Genomic DNA, 23,593 nt, shown 5'->3' with positions numbered 1-23,593 from the left:
AATTGTAAATAATTATTGAAAAGTGTCACAAAACACTTTAAACAGGTCATAAGAATAGTTATGACGATGGATAAAAAATAAGTGGTATACGATGTGAATGCATTTTCCCCAAGGTATCCTGCATTAATGGAGTTTTTATAGGCTGCCTAAAAGATAAAATGAAAGGCACACACATAGCATTTTCAGCATGAAAATGCATCTGGTCGTCTATATGAGGCATAAATGCCGCTCACTTAAGGATCAGAAAACTGTTCACTGTGCTTCTGGGTTAAGGACTTAACATCTCAAAAGAAAGTAGTAGAAAACTGAAACCTAGAAGGTACATTGATGCTTACGCAGTATCTCTCCTCTCTCCCTCCTTTCCTCATCCCCTGTCCCGTAACAGATTTTTTTTTTTTTTTTTTTTTTTTTTTTATTTTTGAGAACTGCGTGTTAGGAAGTGTGCTGGGTACTGGGAATACAGTGGTGATTCAACATAGACCCAGTCCCTGCCAGCATCGAATCTGTGGTCTAGTTGAAGCAGTAAATATTACTCCGAATTAATATAAATTAATTAACCATCATACAAAGGAATATTGGCATGTAACTGTGAGATCATGGGGCGCCGCGGTGAGGCACAGAGGAGGGTTTGGGGCTGGGAGCAGCCGCGGCCAAGAGAGAGCCTGACCCTGACCCTGACCCTGACCCTGACTGGCTTGCCTTTACCTGCAGAGCTTAGGTTCCTGCCAGTAGCAGTGTTGGCATATCCGGTTTATTCCGGTCGCTGTTCCGTTTCCCTCTCCTTCACTGCCACCTTTCACGGGGACTCTGTTGTTGCTTCCCCATTTTCTTCGGTGTCTGCTATTCTGGGAGTTATCCCCTATTTCTGTTATTCTGGTTATTTACTCAGGAAATGTAAACATGTATTAGTCATCAGAGTCTGGAGTTAATAATACCGTTGCCTTTCTTTTGAACAAGTCCTTGAACTCGTCATTTTTTTAAAAATTTAGTGTCCTTTTTTTTTTAAATGTTTATTTTTGAGAGAGAGAGGAAGGGAGGCTGGGGCGGGCAGGGAGAGAGGGAGACAGAGAACCCCCCTGTCTGCACACAGTCCACGTGGGGCTCAAGCCCACCAGCAGTGAGATCATGACCTGAGCTGAAATCAAGAGTTGGCTCATTTGCTGACTGAGCCACCCAGGCACCCACCTCATTAGTGTCTTTTTTTTTTTTTAAGCTCCTAAGATATTGCTCAGTAACAGTGTTTGTTTAGAATCCCCCATATATTTATGTCTCTCTTTGTCTGTTTTTCTCCTTTTTTTTCTGCAGGCACTGTAGTTTTTGTTTTAAAAATAGATATTTCCTACCCAAACTATGGAAGGTACATGACCATTTGCTTTCACACCTCAGATCCGTAGCGTGGGTTCTCTTCTGTTTATGCATTTAAAAATTTCCCTTCGTGACAATCTGCTGGTGGCTTTTTTTGGGAAATATCTTCATTTGGTTTTCATTCTTCAAAGATACTTCAGTCCTAGGTTGACAGTCATCGCCTCTTAATGCCTTGAAACTCTCTTTCACCTGCCTTGCTGTGGAGAGGCCAGATGTCAGTCGTGTTGACATTTATTTTTGTTTCACTGGGTCTGGAGTAGGTCTTGCATAGAAACTCGAAATAACCTGTGTGGGACACTGAACTGCTTGCTGGTGTGCAGACCACACCTCTGGTAGCGGCGCTGTAGGAACTCATGTTAGTGATGTTGGGTTCATTTTGTTAGAATCTTGCCTGTGTAGTTGAAACGTGGCCTGTTAGTTTTTATTCCTTCAGAAGGTATTGAACAGAACAAGTGCCAGTCAGAATATAGTTATAAGGAACAAACTTAGTAATAGAGAAATGCCGTAGAGCTTCTCTGAAAGTGTTTTAAAAACGAAGTTCATCATTCACAATAGGGGCTTTCTTTGATTCTTTTGTGATTTTTACCTGAGCATATTTCTTTGCCTGTTTTTTTTTCCCCCTTATCAGCAGTTTAGAAATTAAATGGGAATTCCTCAGATAATCTTGGTACTTATTCTAAAGTATATAAACAAGAATAGAATCGTAAAGATATTTATGTATTTATATTAGTAACAGGTAATAATTTGCTAGATAATCTTTTCATTTGTTCACTTTGAGAATAGCTAAGGACTATGGTCTTCAGAGGCTATCTACTTTCAAAATAATTCGATACTGTTTTTTTTTTTAACTGTAAGTAACAATATCAGATACTGACATCACCTTCAAGAATGTTCTGTTATGATGAATGTCCTAGATTCATCATAATATTTATGACATACACTATAATAATGCTTTCTCCTTTCCATATATAAACAGTCCAGCATTTTAAAAAAATGTTTATTTACTTTTGAGAGAGAGAGAGAGAGAGACAGAGCGTGAGTGGGCAAGGTGGCAGAGGGGGCGACACGGATGAAGCAGGCTCCAGGCTCTGTGCTGTCAGCACAGAGCCCGATGCGGGGCTTTAACTCACAAACTGTGAGATCATGACAGGAGCTGAAGTTGGACACCCAACCCACTGAGCCACCCGGGTTTCCCTGTCTTCAGTTCCTGATACTTGGTTTTGTTTGGAGATGATTTGAATGTATTGCTATTTTGTTAGAAAGTTTTAACTCTGGGGCGCCTGGGTGGCTTAGTCGGGTAAGCGTCCGACTTTCGCTTAGGTCATNAAAAAAAAGAGAGTTTTAACTCTAAAGGAAAATGTAACAACACCGTTCCTGAACTGGATACACAATTTGTATTCTAGTGGGTAAGTCTGTTATTGACTCTTTCATTAGTAAAGACCCTCTGTTTCACGAGTTTCACTTCTGCCTGATGAATAGCTGTAGGAACAAAGTATTCTTATATATATTAAAACTAAATTGAGTAAATAGTATAATCACTTAAAATGGTCTTTCAAAGCATATTTTATGGTAATCCGGGTTGTTGGAATAGGATGGTTACTGATAGGGACTAATAGACCCGAGGAATAAGGCAGTATATCAGAACACAAAAAGACCATGCTTGCTGTGTAAAAAAATTAATTTAGCCGTTTTGCACTTTATTTTTTCTCTTGTCATTTCCAGATGCCAGGCTTCTAACCCTGTAGCATGTGATACTTTTATGCACAGAGTTTAGATCTGCACAACCCATTTAAGCTAGGCTGCAGGCTGGGCCCGTCTTTTCATGTTCAGAGTATCCAGAGTGTTGTTCTTTAAGACATAAAAGGGAACATACTTGTTCTCCCCATCCACACCCCTCAGTCTCAAGTCTCCCAGATGCTCTTTGAAAGGCATTGCTCTAGCTGGCCTCCTTGAGGGGATCATCCTTTGCCACTGTCCATACAGCTTTCTCATTGATCCCGTGGGCCCTGTATTGTGAGAGCATATGAGGCTGAAAATCAGAACCCAACCAAGTCCATTCAGAGAAACGGGAATGCTTCTGCTGCGGTGGCAGATCGGTGTCATTTTGCTTGCTCCAGTCACAGTGAGAGTGGGTGGCCCTCTGGAACACTCCCTTGAAAAGAATTCTGAGCATGTGCTAGGGGATTGGTTAGCCGAGGTGACTGGACCTGTGAACTGGGTGTGGTGGCTTCTTGAGAAGGACCTGTGTTACTAGAAAGAGCATGCTGCATTTTTTAAAAAAAAATGATTATTTAAAAAATTTTTTATTGTTTTTTTACAGTAATACAATTTATACAATTTATTATATATTATATTAAATTATATTAAATTATATAAATAATACAATTTATTAAAAATTTTTCTTAATGTTTTATTTATTTTGAGAGAGAGACAGAGTGCGAGCATGGGAGGGGCAGAGAGAGAGGGAGACACAGAATCTGAAGCAGGCTCCAGGCTCTGAGCTGTCAGCACAGAGCCCGACGCGGGGCTTGAACTCACCAGCTGTGAGATCTGACCTGAGCCGAAGTTGGTCGCTCAACTGATTGAGCCACCCAGGCGCCCCCCCTCCCCAATGTTTGTTTATTTACTTGAGAGAGAAGAGGGGAGAGGAGAGAGAGAAAGAGCATGGGAAGGGGCAGATTGAGAGAATCCATTTCAAGCAGGCTCCACGCTGTCAGTGCAGATCCTGATATGGGGCTCAGTTCCATGAACTGTGGGATCATGATCTGAGCTGAAACCAAGAGTCAGATGCTCAACCGAGTCACCCAGGTACCCCAAAATGAGCATGTATGGCGTTTGTAATCAAAGGGTCAATGATTGGGTCTCAGCTGAGGACTCCGTGACCTTGTGCAGGGTTTCCTCTGCAGTCTGGGCGTGCTCGTTTGTAGAATGAGTAATATAGTCACACTTCATAGGGGAGGCAAGATGGCTCCAGTGACATGCAGTGGGGCGTGTGATGGTGGTGGTCTCTTGGGGGAGACAGGTTAATGTGATGGCACTGTGGGCTGTAGCATGAGTCAGGAGGGCCTCACTGAATTTGGGGAAAAACATTTCTATGTTGCAAAAACTTGGCCTGTTGAACCGGGGCACTCATGAAAGGTGTAACTTTCATGTTACTGCTGAACCTTTTTCCCTCCCTGTGTGTAACCTGGAGGTAGTCCCTTGGTTTATAGCCTCGGGAATTTAAAACCTTAGCCTATAATTATAATTCAACACAAAGGACTAAGAAGAGTGGCTCATTTTTCTGTTTCCTGGGATTGTCTATTAATACTTAATTCTTAGTCATTTAGTCTGATACCCTTAAAATTATTTGTGCTGTAATCTTTTGTCTCTCAAGATTTCTAGAAGTCTGTTACTTTCTGGTGTTAATAATGTCATCTCCCTGCAGAGTCTTTCAGCTTCTCCCTGAACCACTAGTGTGGCAGAATTCTTTCTCACTTTGAACCGAACATCCAGTTTGACCATCTTCCCCACTAGACCGTAAGCTACTTGCAGTGTTTGCTGTGATATGGATATGATGCTTAGCATAGTGCTTGGCTTGTATTTATTACCCAATAGGTAATTTCTTTTTTTTTATTTTTAATTTAAAAAAAATTTTTTTTTAATTTTAATTTTTGTTTTCTTGAGAGAGAGAGAGAGACAGCGTGAGCAGGGGAGGGTCAGAGAGAGAGGGAGATACAGAATCCAAAGACAGGCTTCAGGCTCTGAGCTGTCAGCACAGAGCCCAATTCGGGGTTTGAAACCATGAACCGTGAGATCATGACCTGAGCTGAAGTTGGATGCTTAACCGACTGAGCCACCCAGGCGCCCCCCAATAGGTAATTTCTGAACTTCTGAACAATTGAACGAATTAATGAATGTTTTAGCATTCTGCATTTTACTGGGCTGGTGATGTGTTTGCCCCACTGAACTACTAATCTTTGGGGACAGGACCATGTGTTAGTCATCGTCGTGTAACCCAGTTTCAAGCAGAGTGTTGGGAACATAGTAGGTGAACTGATTTACAAAATTTCTTAGGCAAATAGGATTTTATAGTAAATCCAGCTTTCCCCCCAGAATGTATTTACCACAGTTGTTTGAATTGAAATAGCAAATGTCAGAAACTTATTTCAATATCAGAACAGGACTAGCTAGACAGGGGCTTATTTGAACTGAATAAGGAAGCACGTTTGGATCAGAGTTCTAAAATTCTATTTAAAGATATTTCAAATAAAAAATTGAATCTTTCATTCATTTTGATTTGCCCATTGATGTTGCACCCGTGTGAAAGGCACAGCTGCCATTATTAGCTTAATTTTTGTCCCAAATATTGGAGTGTAAAAATTAGCCATCTAAGGATGCCAGGCTGGCTTGGTTAGTAGAGCATGTGATGCTTGATCTTGGGGTTGTGAGTTTGAGCCCCACATTGGGCATAGAGATTACTTTTTTAAAAAAAGGTAAAAAAAATAGCTAACTATCTGAAAACTACGTATCTGATTATAACATATTTATTTTTATTTTTAACCATTTTTACTGTGAATATTGCACACATACAGAAAATGCACAAAATATAAACAACTTGCTTATTACTGAAGAAGCAGCTATGTATCTCTCTACCACTCAAGTCTGACTGTTCTCTTACAGGTTACTCTAGCAATTACAACATACTCTTGACTTTTTAATTTGCTTTTTTAATGTTTATTTATTTTTGAGAGAGACAGAGCATGAGCAGGGGAGGGGCAGACACACACACACACACACACACACACACACACACACACACACAAACCCAAGCAGGCTCCAGGCTCTTAGCTGTCAGCACAGAGCCCGATGCAGGGCTCAAACCATGAGATCATGACCTGAGCGAAAGTTGGACACTTAACTGATAGAGCTACCCAGGTGCCCCTGCATCCTTGACTTTTTAAATAAAATATCACATTAATTGGTACTTTCATCCTCTTCCTGGGCAATGCAAGGATTTAAGATCAGTTCATTTCCAATGATCCACTCTTGACTTAATATGCTGTTGCCTATTTTTGAATCTATTTGTATTTTGCAGTCATTGTTATTATGTTATCAGTATTCACAGTTGACAATGTAATTATCATTTCTGTTCTTCTTTCTTTGTACATCTTCACCCTTTTATCTGGCATCATTTTTTTTTGTCCCAAAGAATACCCTAAAGTGCTTCTGTACTGCTGAGCTGCTCATGACAAATTCTGTCAGTTTTGTCCCAAAGTATCTTTGTTTCATTTTTATCCTTGAAGGATTTTTTTTTCTTGACATAAAATTGTAGGTAGGCATTTCCTCCCCAGCATTTTGAAACTGGAACTCCACTGTCTTCTGGCTTCTTTTGTTTCTTTATTAAGGCCAACTGTCTGAACATTTTCTTCTGTCTTAGCACCTCATTAATTTTCTTGCACTTTGTCTAATGGATTAAACTCATCCACTGTGTTCTTGATTTGGCTAGTGTAGTTTTTCATTCTAGAGCCTCTCTATTCTTCTCAATTCTGTTGTCTCTCTCTCTCTGTCTTTTTTTTATACCAGCTCCCTGCCAAAATTCTCCTTGTGTTTTTCTTTATCTCCTTGATTTTCATAAGCATAGTTCACTTTATTTATTATTTTTTAAAAAGTCACTTTTATTTTTTTAATTTTTTTTAAGTTTGTTTATTTTGAGAAAGAAAGTGAGGGGTGCCTGGGTGGCTCAGTCAGTTAAGCGTTCGACTTTGGCTCGGGTCATGATCTCACGGTTAGTGGGTTCAAGCCCCGCGTCGGGCTCTGTGCTGAAAGCCAGCTCAGAGCCTGGACCCTGTTTCGGATCCTGTGTCTTCCTCTCTGACCCTCCCCTGCTCATGCTGTCTCTCCCTCTCAGAAATAAATAAAACATTAAAAATTAAAAAAAAAAAAAAAGAAAGTGAGTACAAGCTGGAGAGGGGCAGAAAGAGAAGAGACAGAGAGGGACTCCCAAACAGGCTCTGCACTGACTTTGCAGAGCCCGATGCAGGGCTTGAACTCATGAACTATAAGATCATGACCTGAGCCTAAGTCAGGAGTCAGACACTTAACTGAGCCACCCAGGCACCCCAGCATAGTTCTCTTTAAAGGGCATGCTCATTAACTTCAATAGCGAGAGTACCTAGGTTTCTGTTGTCTGTTTCTTTTCTTTCTTTCTTTTTTTAAAAAACAAAACAAGTGGATATTTTATTGGATTTTTCTGGTTTTTATTCTGAGAGTCTTGTCTTTTCCTTTTCACTGTATTCTGGACATTGCATTTGAAAAATTAAAAAAATAATTCAAGGCATAGGATGATCCCTTCCTCCACCAGGATTTTAATAGCTTTTATAGGCAACTGGGGATTGCCTTAATCCAGTTTCAAGACTCAGGTGCTGCAAAGCTGGGGGCTGTGTCACTATAAAGGCTTGTCTTCTTCCAGGGCACCTTCTTCCACTGGTGACCCTGCAGGGTCTTAGGGCAAAGCCCTGGGGAATCTGCCCCCAACCCCACCCAGCAGCCCCTTGACTCCCTGGCCCAGCAAGGCTATCAAGGGTGCTGCTCAGGCTCTTAGTTCTTCTTTGTCTTTTCCAGAATCAGCAGATGCCCCTGGGGTATTTCTCCCTTTTCCTGGATCTTGGGCCAATACTTCTTCATTGCCTCATTAGCTGTCACGCCTTCTCACAGACGTGGGTATTTTGTCCGGATTTCCTGGTTGCCCTCAGAGGGCCGTTGGTTTGTATTTCCTAGTTCACCATTAATTGGAAGTGGCAGATTCCTTATTTATTATTATTTTACTATGACATTTCTCTCCCGAAATACCTATTTCCAAGCTTTGACTTGAATGCCTAGCCAGATTTACTTGCCTTGGTCATGTTCTATCACTTGATTTTAGAGAATCCATTTCGATAATAATATTTTGTGACATATTTTATATTAAAAATAGTTTTAAATAATTGTCTCTAACTTGAAAGCACTTTATGCTCATGTTTGATACTCTGGAAAATACAAAAAAAAAAAGGTAGAATGATAATTAAAGGTACAAGTCATCTGCAAACCTACCACCTGGTTTATATATAAGTAACAATGTACGGTTTAGTGTTTTTAGTCTGTGATTTATACATGTGAACATATCATATAAATAGCAGAATTGGAATCATGTAACATTTTAATACTGTAGTTGTCATTTATCATACTATGAATGTTTCTTATTAACATTTTTCAAAATATAATTTTTAGTGCTTAGGATTCTGTTAATTTGGTAGTAATATATTATTAAGCCATTCTCCTACTTAGGTTTCAAGTTTTCATTATAGATAGTAATTTTTGGACACCACTTTCTGTTCAAATTTTTGACTTGTGTAATTATTATTATCTCAGTGGGTTGGGGTGTTATTAAGGTGCTTTTATTGATGCTTTTAAAAACTGAGCTGATGATTCCATTTAACATTTTCAGTGGTTCAAACTGCAGATATCACTGTTCACCTAGGTTCTGAAAAATGATTTAAGGGTAGAGAGCACTTAGGATCCCTGGAGAATGTACAAGGGCCTGACCACTTACGTAATTGGACGCAAGTTGAATTTATTTACATATGGAAGTAATTCATTGTCAAGAACAAGGAAGAAATAGTGACACCCCAGGAATACTTCGTAAATAGAATGGGGACAGTTTGTATACGACCTAGCAAAACAGCCAAAGAAAGTCCAAACGGAAGTGAGCATTAGCTGAACAAGATTGTAGTTATGCCTACTCTTTCTTGTACATTTAGATCAGCTGTGGTCCTTACGTAATCTGCTCCTGGAAAGTTCTATCATCTTGGTTTTCATTTCTGGTGACATTTCATTCTTGGTCAGAGCTGATGATTGGGTGACTTCCATTTTCTCTCTTTGAGGAGGCCCTTCTTAGGGCTTTGACTTAATTTGGCCTTTTCCGTCTAACTCTGTGTAGTAGCTACAGTGGCTGGTCCTCCCCCGGCCCCTTTGCGCAGACCTCGACCCCGCGGATCATGCTGTCACTGTACTATGTTCCCTGTATAGATCATCCAGGGCATGCCACGTTCCCATCGGCAGTTGAGGTTTTAGGACACAGTAAATATGTGTCAGCATACATTTTTGTTATGAAAATTTCACTCTGATGAAAGGAACACAACGGTGACTAGTCATCTGTGATGTATAATGACCTTCCCATCACGTTTTTGTTTTATCTATGTTCCCTCTCCCTGCACTGTCCTATGAAGAACTAGGGCAGCTGCCAGGGCATTCGGCCCCAGGACTATGGTCTGTGTCTGGTGTGCGCAGAGAGAAGAGCCACAGGGCTGATGGTACAGAGGAGGGAGGCGATGACTGTGGAGTCACAGGGCAGAGCCAGGAATGGGACTCAGGGCCCGTGGCTGGAACTCAGCTGTCGGGAACGATGTGACGTGTGCAGAGACTGAGCAGGAGAGAGCAGGGACACCAGTAAGACCAGGCACCAGGCGGTCGGAACAAAACTGAGGGCAGGTCTGAACCTGAACGCCAAAGGTGCAGTAAAAAGAGGAGCAGGTGGACAAGCTAGCAACTTGATTCTTCGGACATCCTGGAAATTCTTTCCAGCACAGTGTGTCTACAGTCAGCCTCATCCCTCATCTTAGTCCCTCTGCGACCTCCCCTCTTACTTCTGATAACAAGATACATCCCGTAGCCCAGCCTTGAAATCTCTGATCTTGTTTGAGTCCCTTTATCTTTGCATCCAGTCACTTCCTGTGCCTCCGTGGAAAGGCCTCAGGGCTCCAAGCGTGGCTCTTCCACACTAGGACCCAAGGTGAGGTCCCGTAACCGCTGAAAGTAACGTGTAAGACCACAGTCTGAGCGTGGTGTTGAGATTAGAGGGAAGTGGAGAAAACCCTGGTTACCCCTCAGCAGACCGTGACCGTGCCCTCCAGATCCGCGCCTGCCTCCCGCTTAGCCTCCCTGCCTCTTCCGGCTCCATCTCCCTAACGATGTGGCTCTAATCCTGGCTCGTCCCAGCTCATTAGCTATTCATTAGCTGTTAGCGAGAGGCCCCAGGTTCCTGTCCTGCTCCTGAGGACCCTTCACCATCTGGCCCCAGCCTGCATTTCTGTTCTCGTTCCCTTACGCTTACCTTCGCGTGCTGTGTTTAGTCCCCTCTAACTACCTGTTATCTTAAGTGCACGCCCCTCTCCCAGGCCCTGCTCAGACTCGAACGCGTTCTTTTCCATGCCGCTCAGGCTCCCACGTCTTCCCATCTTTCCAGCCCCTGTCCAAGCGTCCCATCTCTACCCCACCTCCCTGTGCCCCCTGTCTCAGCCTCAAGCTTCAGTAAGACCTTTCTCTGAACTTCCGTTAGTCTTTCTCTGAGCCCTTGGCTGCTTACTGCTGCATGCTTTGTGTTATTTGGACACGTGACTTATTTAGCCTCAGATTCTGAGTCCTGGAGAATTCTCGCTAAGCACGTTGCGCGGTGCCTGTCTGTTGCTGCGGTTAGTAAATGTGTTGCGGTAAGTAAACCAGGCATGGGGATAATGACAAGCCGATTACGAGCTGACCGCTGCTTTGTCCGCCGAGTACTCATGGCTCCTGTGGCGAACTCCGGTGGACCATATATGCGTGCGTTCTTTCTGGGCTCTCACGTCTGTTCTGTTGGTCCGTGTGTCTGTTTTATGCCAGTGCTACACAGTTTCGATTACAAAAAGTTTTGTAATAAAATCTGAAATCAGAACAAACAAGCCAGAAGGCGCTGACAGATGCGTTGGAACTATACGGAAGGAAAGCAGCGGCATAGCCCGGCCCGGGCAGCCCGGCAACGTTCCATGCCGGCCGGGAGCTTTTATGTGGGTCCTGTTGAGGTGCGAAGAGGCAAGCGGACCGCCTTGAGCGGCCGCTGTGTGCCAGGTGCCCTTCTAGATGTTTTACGTGGTTTACTCATTTGAACCCCAATCAGATCACGTTCTTCCCTTTCTTAATATTCCTCACGGGCTTCTTGTTGTTTGTTACACTTAGAATAAAATCCAAACTCTCCTAGCACAAGCCCTACGGAATCCCTAAACGCAGCCTGCATCACCCGAACCAGACACGGCGCTGCCTCCCACTCAGCCATCACCTGCCCTTACCCTCCCGACCCCAGCATTAGGCTAAAGCTTTGCCCGTGAATCCCAGGGTTCCCTTTTCAACCTTAAAACGGACCTGTTACGGCAACAGTGACTATGCTGTCTTCGTATGTTTTACTTTTTCAAACCATGCTCGTAGGTTGTCTGTCTGATCTTATTTCAGTCCGTAATCTTTGGGCTGCCTTTTCCAAACACAAGCGTACAGAGGGAGCGAAATGCCGAGAAAACTCGACAGTTTGTCAAAGACCATCCTTGCCAAACATCACATGCCAGTTGTGGGCTTAACTCCTGCCTTTAAGCTTGAGATGTGTTCTGAGAAGCTTTCTTCAAATAGAGTTGGGCTAAACACACTTTCCTTAAAATGTGCTAAGAAGTTTCTTCGATCTTTGAAGAGAAATAAGTGGTTCTAATAACCACTGTGGGGAGGGAGATTGTATAGCAATAGGACTGAGAATGAGTTTTCACTATATACCCTTTTATACCTTACATTTTTTTTTTAACCATATGCTTGTCAAAAAACAATCAGACCATATGAGACAGTTTGGAAAAAAGAGGAAGAATAAGAATTATTCCAAATCCTACAGTAATCCTAAAACAGCCACCTGGGATTGCCATTGAAAAACGAATTTTGGAGTGGGTGTTTTGTCGAGCTAACAACCTGACCCTCCCTTTGAACCTCTTCTGTAAATAGGTATTCCAAATACAATTTTTACAGCAGGATATGTTTTATTTACTCTTGTTAGTAATTTCCTTTATGTAATCTTCATGTTTCTTCATTTTTTTTTCCTCCCCATTTGGGCAAGAGTAAAACTCACAAGGGGCGCCTGCGTGGCTCAGTCAGTTAAGCATCTGACTTTGGCTCAGGTCACGATTTCACAGTTTGTGGGTTTGAGCCCCGTGTTGGGCTCTGTGCTGACAGCTAGCTCAGAGCCTGGAGCCTGTTCCTTCCTCTCTCTCTGACCCTCCTCTGCTCACGCGCACGCTCTCTCTCTCTCTCTCTCTCTCTCTTTTAGAAATAAATTAAACATAAAAAACATTTTTTATTTTTTTTATTTTTTCTTTCTTTCTTTCCCTTCCTTCCTTCCTTCCTTCCTTCCTTCCTTCCTTCCTTCCTTCCTTCCTTCCTTCCTTCCTTTCTTTCTTGGAGCGAGAGAGACAGCGTGAGCAGGGGAGGGTCAGAGAGAGAGAGGGAGTCACAGACTGAAACAGGCTCCAGGCTCCGAGCTGGCAGTCAGCACAGAGCCCGATGCGGGGCTCGAACCCACGAACCACGAGATCATGACCTAAGCGAAAGTCGGACGCTTAACCGACTAAGCCACCCAGGCGCCCCAAAAAACATTTTTTTTAAAAAGGAGTAAAACACACAAAAAGGAGATAACCCAGTCTCCTCTCAAGGTTCACTGAAGCTCTTAGCACACACCCTCTTGCCCCCCCCCCACAGTTGGTACACGTGTGTCACATGCAGCAAGGACAGCTGGGAAGAATAAAGAAAGTACAAATGTACAAGTAGAATAGCTAGAATTTCCCAGTTGGTTTGGATGTGGGGGTAAGGGAGATGGAAGCTCGAAGATAATCAGTATAAACAGGAGACTAAGAGACTCAGTTTTGGAATTAAATTTCCTGGATTCAGATCTCATTTCTGCAGGTTGTTAGCTGCCTGATCTTTAGTAATGTTAACTCCCAGGCCTCAGTTTTCTCACCTATAACATGGGGATAATTTAGCACCTGTTTTACTAGGGTTATTGGCGGCTTAAGAGCCGCCACCTAAAGCACTTAGCATAATGCCTGAATGTTTTCCACTTTTAATCATTTTTTAAAAAATATTTTATTTATTTCCAAGAGAGAGAGGCAGAGTGAGCAGGGGGAGGGTCAGAGAGAGAGGGAGACACAGAATCAGAAGCAGGCTCCAGACTCTGAGCCAGCTGTCAGCACAGAGCCTGACGCGGGGCTCGAACCCTCAAACCGTGAGATCATGACATGAGCCGAAGTCGGACGCCTAACCACCCAGGCACCCCTCCACTTTTAATTATTAATGGCACTTTTTTAAGTTAGAGAATATAAAAAGAGGAGCAGAAATGGGAGATGTCGAGGGAAGGTGATTTCCGTTTAGACAAGCTAAGTTTGGAGTACCTGAGGAATGTGCATTCTACAGAATCCAGAAGGCAGAGATGTGGGCCTGGGGTGAGGAGGTGAGGAGCTCACCTGGGCTACAACAGGAGGAACGATCCCGCCTCTGCCGCTGTGGCTTTGCATTCATTCTCTGACTCCGTTCCCTACGTGGTCTCAAAGTTCAGATTGTCTGACCCTGTGAAAATGTTTGATCACCTCGAAAGATTCGTGGTTGCTTATTAGAGTTCACTTGGCTCACTGGAGAGTTTGTGTTTTTCCAACCACGAGCATCAGGGCTGCTGTGTACGTGTGTATGGGTTGCTCACTGTTGCAGGATGCCAGTCCCCGGGCGGGCAGGGGGTGAAATTTGGCTGTGCCCAAGCCATGATCTCTTGGCTACAGGCTGGCGGTGCTTCTGGCTTGGGAACCTTTTCCTGCTTCCGCAGTCGGGGGCTATGAGCCTCTGTTGACGTTAAACTCCATACAGTCACTTTAAGTTCCTATTATAAGGACCATATCCTTGAGGCACTTAATTTTTTTTCTTTCTTATTGCAGATCATCAATGCTGTGGTACTGCTGATTCTGCTGAGCGCCCTGGCGGACCCAGACCAGTATCACTTCTCAAGTTCTGAGCTGGGAGGGGACTTTGAGTTCATGGATGATGCCAGTAAGTATATCAGATAGCAGTTGTAGATATTTTGGTACTTTCAAGGGCAGGGAATCCTGCTGTCAGTTATTCCTGTTAAATTACAAATATTGATTCATGGGCCATTTGAACTGATACTTCACTTTCTTTCCATCTTTATAAATCAGATCAATAAATATTTATGTGCTGCATGTGCTCTGCCTCTGTTCTAAGTGTAAGAGTCTAAATAAGATCTCTTTTGTTTTTGTTTTCCTACTTTACATTAACTTTCCCATTTTTTTAAACTAATGCTTTGTCATGGTCTTTCTACCCTGGGCCTTTTGGCCTTTTTGAGAGGATGGAGAGTAAATGGCAGGAAACAAGGTCAAAAGGGTCATGCATATCTCATTGTGTCTTCAGTTATTTTCTGTATTTCCCTTTCTTCTAGAAGGTGATCAATTTCTGTTCCAGAAACTATGTTGCTCATTATTTAGTGGACTTGGGCCTTTCTCCAATAAGTAGAAACATACACAGGGATGTGGGATAGGATAGGCCTGAAGGAGGTTAGGCACCCCAGCTCTAAGATCATAGGCACCTGAACATTATAATTATAATCATGCTGTGTCCACACTGACTGAAAGGGGCAGCGCTGTGCATAATCCCAAACAAAAGATCATGCAAATTTAATTCTCATTGGCTTTGGAGAAATTTAAGTGCATTTAAAAAAAAGTGCTGGGGCAAAATGAGTAAGGTGGGGAGAGAGTGACTCAAGATGCAGTTTTAGGGGCAGCCTGGGTACGTTCGGAAGACGTTGAGGCCTGTGGGTTCCATTCTCAGAGTGATAAAAATGCTTTTCAGTGTGTTGTTTTGTTTTTTTTTTTTAGTAATTCAGTAGTTATATACTGATGTGTGTTTTACAGAGATCCTTTTTGTCACTGAATGGAAGATGCAATTAGGAGACTGGTTTGGTGGGGTTTCCCTGTGATCCAGACTGCACTGAAAATGGGGAAGAGGGTGGGTTTGGAGGTAGGATTGAGAGAACTTGCTGGTATGGATGAAGAAAGAAAGTGAGAAATCAAAGATGATCCCTGCTTTCCAGCTGGAGTAAAAGAGCTGATCGTCACTGGGGCGACAGAGTCCGGGGTCAAGAGATAAGAACACTCCCTGGGCAAGGGGACTTGACTTTGCTTTAAGTGACTCACCTGGGGCAGAGGACTTGAGTTTGCTCTAAGTGATTCACGGGGGTTGTTAAGAGTGGACGTTATGAAGCAGAGGACCTAATTTTGAATCTTGACCGTGCTGTGTATTAAGTATGCTAACATGGGCTAGTTACTTACCTTTGTGTGTCTTCCATTCCCTCTCCTGAAAGAGTGGTGATCATAGTTGCCTCATGGGATCATTGCAGTGATTAAATCAGTTAGTGCATGAACACTGCTTAGAATGGGGTCTGGCCCATAATAAGTGCTCAGTATATTTCGCTGCTCTACTAGCCATTCTTATTTAGGTATGTTACAGTTGAGACACAAGCTGTCTTAAAGTGGAGAGATTAGAAGAAGTTCTATAACCCAGAACTCAGATGTCTGGGCTGATGTAAATTTGAGAACATTAGTAAAGAGAAAGGAAAGGGGTCTTGGACTGAGTCCCATAGGAGCCCCAACAGTAGACATTAGGACATTATATTCTTCTCCTGGGGTTCAGGACCTTCTCTGACTGAGACCTGACTTCTGCGGTAACATTGCCCCTTCTCTGTATTTTGAGTAACCTTCTTAGTCTTATGGATTCTTCCAGAAAGGATAATGAGTTCCATTAATATTAAATTAATATTTCTGCCTTCCTTCCGCTGAGCTAAAGACTATATAAGCTATAAATATAATGTTTGATTGACATTTAAAAACAAATTATCTTTTACCATTTCCAGTAGCAGGATTTCCTTTTCTAAGGTAATTGAGGCTAAAAAAAGAAGTTTTAAATGATATGGCTATAGTTCTTTCTGAACCAAGCAGTAACACTACATGTTACTAATTGCTCAAAAATAAGCTGGGTAATGAGTCTCTGACTAAATAGGCTTAATTTAGTTGTCTTCAAAAGCTTGCTGGTACTTAACACTTTAAGATAGTCATTGTTCTCTAATGTCCCAAATAGAAATTCCAGTGCATTTGAGGTCTTTCTCACATTTCATATATTTGAAAGAAATGAATGAAGAGTTTGTAATTACGTTTAGGACTGTCAGTCATTTAAATCTCATGGTTATAAAAAGGTACAGAAGAGTGGATATTCACTTGAGTGAATCTTATTTTTAACTTCTTTCCTCTTGCATTTCCTTTTCACATGCTTTGATCCCCTTTTTAAAACAAGTTTGTAAGTAAAAGTTCACTGTGTTTGACAACGCTTTGTATACTTAACTCACGTATGGATAGAATTAAATAGTCCTTGAAATGGGTAAAATTGCTTTAAATTGTGCTACAAAATTGTGGATTGTAGCAATTTTAAGTTGATACTTTTTTGGAATGGTGGTGGCCATCTGAAGATTTTATCCAGAAAGACAAAGCAGGAATAGTGTTTCAGTTTTCCATAAGATATTTTCCTAAAATGATCTGATGGAAGATGTATTATTTAAATCAAAATGAGGCACACGGGAGAGTCCACTGGGATAAAGAAAGAAAATATGAGTATTTCTCTTAAAATCTGGCCCTTTAACATTTGTATTTTTATATATATTTTATATAAGTCAAAAGTATTTTTAAAAAAAGTTTTTTTAATGTTTTATTTATTTCTGAGAGAGAGAGAGAGAAAGAGAGAGATACAGCGTGAGCAGGGGAGGGTCAGAGAGAGAGGGGAATACAGAATCCAAAGCAGGCTCCAGGCTCTGAGCTGTCAGCACAGAGCCCGACGTGGGGCTTGAAATCATGACCTGAGTCATGATTAAGTCATGATGCTTAACCGACTGAGCCACCCAGGCTCCCCTATATAAGTCAAAAATATTAGTGATACTACATATTTATAATTTATAAGTACATATTTCTTATGTGACACCCCCATCCCCTCAATTGACTATACTAAGAATGAATAAAGAACTGTCAGATTGGAGGAAACAAAGGAGACATGGCTAAATGTAGTATTGGATTCTTAAACAGAAAAAGGACAGTAATGGGAGAAACAAGTGAAATTCACGTAAGTTTTCTAGTTTAATTATAGTATTATAGAAGTGTCAATTTCCTGGTTTTGATCATTACTCTGTTTTTGATGATAAATGGTTGCTATTAGGGGAAGCAGGATGAAGGGTATAGTTGAACTCTCCACTACTATTTACAAATTTTTTTTCTTAAAGTTTATTTATTTTTGAGAGAGACACATTGACAGAGCATGAGCAGGTGAGGGGCAGAGAAAGAGGGAGACACAAAATCCAAAGCTTTGGGCTCCAGGCTCTGAGCTGTCAGCACAGAGCCCAACGTGGGCCTCGAACCCACAGACCGTGAGATCATGACCTGAGCCAAATTAAGATGCTTAACTGACTGAGCCACCCAGGTGCCCTGAACTCTCTACTGTTCTTGTAACTTTCCTGTAAGTCTAAAATGATTTCAGAATGATTACAATCTATTGACTTAGAGGACTGAAGGATAGTGATTGAAAAGCATCTATGTGTGGCATACTATATCATATATCATAACTTATTTTGAGTAGAAGTAGGCTTTGTGGCATTTTATTTGTGAAATTTTAATGGATTGGCAAAGGACTATAACAGGAAGTGTCAGTGCTAGCAAAGTGCCAAGACAGCAGATCATTCAAATTAATTTCTGACAGCAGATCATTCAAATTAATTTCTGATTAATTTTGCAGCAGATTTGTCTTTCTGGTCAGACTTAGTTTTATTTACCAAGTGGACACACTTGGCCTAAGGAAGAAAATGGTCATAAAACTAATCAAGAATTGATGCTTACCATGCATGGCTACCTGATTTAGGATAAAGACCACCACTGCACTTATTGGCGAAGGGATGAGCTTTTCGAGAAATGATTCTGAGTGTAATCAACCAGGGGAAAACTGATACTTCACAAAAGAAGATATCCACATGACCAATGAGCATATGAAAATATTCTCTGCTTTATCAGTTGTGAAGGAAATGCCAATTACAAGCACAGCAGTGAATCCCTGGGCCCCTCCAACATGGCCAACATTAACAGAACTGACACTACCACCTGTCGATCAGGATGTGGGACTACAGGGTCGCCTGGGTGGCTCAGTTGGTTAAGCGTCTGACTTCAGCTCAGGTCATGGTCTTGCAGTTTGTGGGTTTGAGCCCCACATCGGGCTCTGTGCTGGCAGCTAGCTCAGAGCCTGGAGCATGTCCTCACATTCTGTGTCTTGTCTGCCTCTCTCTCTGGCCCTCCCCTGCTCACGCTGTCTCTCTCTCTCAGAAATAAAACATTTATTTAAAAAAAAAAAAAACAAGGATGTGAGATTACACTCCCAGGATGCCGCTGGGAGTATAAATCACACAACCACTTTGGGAGAACTAAAACTAAAGCTGAACATCCATCTACTCTGACCCTGCAGTTCCACTCCTAGATCTGTACCTTGCAGGAAAGAATGCTTGTGTCCATGATAAGCCAGTGATAAAAATGGTCATAGTGGCTTTATTTATTATAGCCAAAAATTGGAACCAGTCCAGATTCCATCATCAGTGGTAGAATGATGGAAGTGGACTGATCAGAGATGAAACAATACAACCAAAAGGAATGATGGAGATTTACTATACTTTTCTGTGTGTTTGAAAGTTTTGATAAAAAAAAATCTAAGCAATAGAAAAAAAAAGAATGATCAACGAGGGCTTTCCATATGGCCCTTGGCACCACAGTGTAGAGCTCTCCTTGCCCTGTCACTTGGAAAGGGCCCCAGGCTGCCTACCTGCTGTCTGCTCACATACCCCCATAGAGGCTTGGCCGTCAGTCTGCACAGCTTGTCCGCTTGTGCATAAAGATCCCAACAGTCTTGAGGAAGTGGACCTGCGTGTGCAACAGCAGGGGAAGCTGACCCTTAGGAACCGTCCTGGCCCTTTATTTTCATCCATCCACCTTCCCAGCCTCCTGTCTATGTATTTTATCTGTTACGTCACATGGCTCAAAGGGTTGTATATTCTACGCCTTGACTAGATCTTGCTTATTTTTTTAATGTTTATTATTTATTTTTGAGACAGAGAGAGAATCCCAAGCAGACTCTGTACTCTCAGCACAGAGCTCTGACATGGGGTTTGATCCCACGAACTAAGATCACAACCTGAGCCAATATCAAGAATTGGATGCTTAACCAACTGAGTCCATCCCTTGCATATTTTTTTTAAAGGATACTTCAATGAATATTTTCAAGAAGACCTTTTATAATGATGTAGATGTAAGAAGACCGCTAGGGATAATGAAGGGACATGGTAATAATCAAGGCCAGCTATTATTATCCCTAGACCTGAAGGAGTGGTAGATAGGAGGCTGTGGTTACTGGCGCTAGGAATGAGAGACTCCTACATGGCTAACCTCTTCATTAGGAGCAGTGACCTCAGTCTAGGGCCACGGCCAACCCAAGGCAACCTCACCTTTTCTCTGGTCTCCTGTCTGGGCTCCTCATTGGCAGAACTCCACGAAAGCCAGAGGGTAAGGGAGGCTGTTGATAGGCCATGCAGGTCTGTCTTCTTGGGAGAGAGCTGACTGGATGGTGAAAGGCAAATGGAAGACCTCTGATAGAATCATTCACCTGCTTACCTGGACGTCCCTCTTCACCAAACTACCTTGCTGGGCGTGTGTTTCTCCCCTTTGCCTACAAGAATAAGGAAGTTCACTGAACGTCTTTTTAAAATTGGATAAATTATATATTAAATCTTATAGATTCTCTCGATTAGTTTCAGGTCCCAAGGTGGCTGGAAGTTGAGCAGGAACCAAATTCGCTCAGGCATCCAGTGTTCTTCCTTGTGTGTTCTTTTCTTACCTGTAGCTTCTCTGATGATGCATTTTGTTGCTGCTGTTTGCATTTTAATGAAATCAGGATGTGACTTAACACATAGCATGGATTTATTGTTGAGGAGCTTGGTTTTTTTCTCTAAATCTTTATTTTGAAAAAATTCAAACCTTTCAGAAAACTTTTATGTACAGTGAACATCCATCTTGTTTTTTTCTTTTTTTATTTAAGTTTATTTATTTTGAGAGAGGGAAGGACAGAGAAAAGGGAGAGAGAGAATTCCAAGCAGGCTCCGTACTGTTAGCATGGAGCCCAATGGGGGCTTGAACCCACGAATCATGAGATCATAACCTGAAACCAAGAGTCAGACTGACTGAGCCACCCAGGTGCCCCATCTTGCTTTTTTCATTAATAATAATTCGGAGTTATGGGGCACCTGGGTGGCTCAGTTGGTTGAGCATCCTACTGCAGCCCAGCTCATGGTCTCACAGTTCGTGGGTTTGAGCTCCGCATCGGGCTCTGTGCTGACAGCTCAGAGCCTGCAGCCTGCTTCAGATTCTGTGTCTCCCTCTCTCTCTGCCCTCCCCTACTCATGCTCTGTCTCTATTAAAAATGAATAAATGTTTAAAAAAATTAAAAATACACCATATTAATCATAATTCGGAGTTTTTCATTCTTTATAGATTTATCTCTTATTAAATAGTGAATAGGCCTAAAACAGTATTTACAAAATACCAAACAGTGGTACAGATACTCATGTACTCAGCTACCACTCGATTTCAGACATTAAATTTTACCTTACTTTTGAAAGAGCCCTGTGTGTCCCACCCTGATGGTATATTCTTTCCTCTGATCTCAGAACTAGCCATTCTGCTGAATGATTGATCATTCCTTTGTGTTTCTTTATAGATGTCCATTTTTTCTTTATAAGATGTCCATTTACTTTTCTTTTTTATTAAAAAAATTTTTTTTAAATGTTTTATTTATTTCTGAGAGAGACACAGCATGAGCAGGAGAGTGTCAGAGAGAGAGAGAGAGAGAGAGAGAGAGAGAGAGATAGAATCTGAAGCAGGCTCCAGGCTCTGAGCTAGGAATTAGCACAGAACCCAATGTGGGGCTTGAACCCACGATCCATGAGATCATGACCTGAGCCAAAGTCAGACCCTCAGCCGACTGAGCCACCCAGGCACCCCTCTATTGTTTAATTTTCATGCTGAGCTTTATAGAGTAGATTCATGCAGTATGCCTTCTTCTGAGACTTGCTTTTTCAGTTTTACTGTGTTGGTGAGAAAGGTGTTCAGACACCTGTTAACGACGGTAAGGAAGACTTTACCCAAGAGGGGTTTTGCAGTAGGGCAAGAGGTCAGGCTCAACTACGTCTGCAACAAGGACAGGGGAAGCATTGTCACCAAGGAGCAGGTGGGGAGGTCAGTGGATGGAAAATTACTGAGAGGAAACATCAGTCAGGGAGATTTCTCGCTGGACACCTCAACAGGATTCTTGGTGAAAGCAGACCAGCATGGCAAGTTACAGAGGCTGGGGGATAAGGAATTTGATCAGATATCAGGGTGATCAGATACCAAGGAGAGGGGTTTTTAGGAAGCTGACTCAGTAGGATTCTTGCCAAAACTAGACTAAATGGGCCATGGGCAGGGCCCAGGATGTTTGGTTGGAGGAGAGTTGTCATTATGTGCCTGCATCTATCTGGGGAGACCTTTCTGCTTAGGCACCCAGCTGCAAGAGAGTCTGGAAAATTCAGATAATTAGCTTTTTAGCCTCTGTAGAATAGGCATACACATTAGGTGGGAATCAACGCTCAATGCCAATTTCCCGTGTCCCCTGCAAACATGCTTTTGTATATGGTGACCCTGACCTGGTCCTTCCTTTTCAGAAATCTTCTGACTATTCTTGCTTACTTATTTTCTCTTCTGCACTTTTGCATCAGTTTGTCCAGTTCTCAGGCAATCCCCTTGTGTATTTGTTAATTACAAATGTTTAACTTACTGGTTAGCTTAGGGAGAAGTGATGCCTTATGTGTTGTGTTTTGTCTAGTTACAGCTTTTTAAAAAATGGCTTTATTAAGGTATAATTAATTTATATACCATAAACTTACCCATTTTAAATGTACAAGTCAATGATTTTTGAATTTACAGAGATGTGCAGTGTTTTTTAAAATGCCTAATTACGGCTTACAACTTTCCAGTTAATACAGATGATCTTCAGCATCCATCAGTAATATGTCCCAAAGATTTTCCATATAGATCATATATTTTTTTATTAAAAAATTTTAATTCCAGTATAGTTAACATACAGTGTTCTGTTAATTTCAGGGGCACAATGTAGTGATTCAGCACATATGTCACCCTGTGCTCATCCCAAGTGCATTCCTTAATCCCTGTCACCTATTTCGCCAGTCTCTCCACCTACCTCCCCTCTGGTATCCGTCAGCCTATTCTGTAGAGTTAAGAGCCTGTTTCTTGGTTTGTCTCTCTCTCTTTTTTATCTCCTTTGCTTGTTTTGTTTCTTAGCTTCCACATATGAGTGAAATTGTATGCTATTTGTCTTTCTCCGGCTGACTTATTTCACTTAGCATTATGCTTTCTGACTCCATATTGTTACAAAGGGCAAGATCTCATTCTTTATCATGGCCAAATTTTGTGTGTGTGTGTGTGTGTGTGTGTGTGTGTGTGTGTATAAATCTATATATATCCCCCACATCTTCATTATCCATTCATCTATTGACGGACAGTGGGGCTGCTTCCATAATTTGGGTGTTGAAAATAAAGCTCCATTAAACATAAGGGTGCATGTATCCCTTTGAATTAGTTTTTGTACATTTGGGTTAAATACCCAGTAGTATACTGGATCGTGGGGTAGTTCCATTTTTAATTTTTTGAGGAAACTTCATACTGCTTTTCAGACTGGCTGCACCAGTTTGCATTCCGACCAACAGTATACTAGGGTTCCGTTTTCACCACATCCTCACCAACACTTGTTTCTTGTGTTGTTGATTTTAGCCATTCTGACAGGTGTGAAGTGATACCTTACTGTAGTTTTGATTTGCATTTCCCTGTTGAGTGATATAGAACGTCTTTTCAGGTGTCTGTTGGCCATTTGCATGTCTTCTTTGGAGAAATATTTTCTTTTTCTTTTTTTTTTAATTTTTAAAAATGTTTTATTTATTTCTGAGAGAGAAAGACAAGGAGACAGTGTGAGCAGGGGAGGGTCAGAGAGACAAGGAGATACAGAATCTGAAGCAGCCTCCAGGCTCTGAGCTAGCTGTCCGCACAGAGCCTGCTGTGGGGCTCAAACCCACGAACTGTGAGATCATGACCTGAGCTGAAGTCGGACGCCCAACTGACTGAGCCACCTAGGTATCCCTGGAGAAATATCTTTTCATGTCTTCTGCCCATTTTTTAATTGGATTATTAATTTT

The 23,593-nt window shown here is 42.0% G+C and overlaps 1 protein-coding gene across 1 annotated transcript in view; it reads left to right on the top strand.

Annotated features, from left to right (window-relative positions):
* Nucleotides 1–23,593, top strand: part of LAPTM4B (lysosomal protein transmembrane 4 beta) — a 75,000-nt gene that overhangs the window by 12,883 nt on the left and 38,524 nt on the right. The window contains exon 2 of the mRNA XM_077748179.1: nt 14,145–14,256. Within this exon, the coding sequence (XP_077604305.1) occupies nt 14,244–14,256 (13 nt within the window). The 5' untranslated portion in view covers nt 14,145–14,243. The remainder of the gene's footprint in view (nt 1–14,144; nt 14,257–23,593) is intronic.

The sequence above is a fragment of the Crocuta crocuta genome, unplaced genomic scaffold (assembly GCF_008692635.1).
Source record: "Crocuta crocuta isolate KB4526 unplaced genomic scaffold, BGI_CrCroc_1.0 scaffold39, whole genome shotgun sequence".
In the NCBI taxonomy this organism is placed as follows: Eukaryota; Metazoa; Chordata; class Mammalia; order Carnivora; family Hyaenidae; genus Crocuta; species Crocuta crocuta.
The sequence above is the reverse complement of the archived record's forward strand: the minus strand, read 5'-3'. Positions and strand labels throughout refer to the sequence as shown.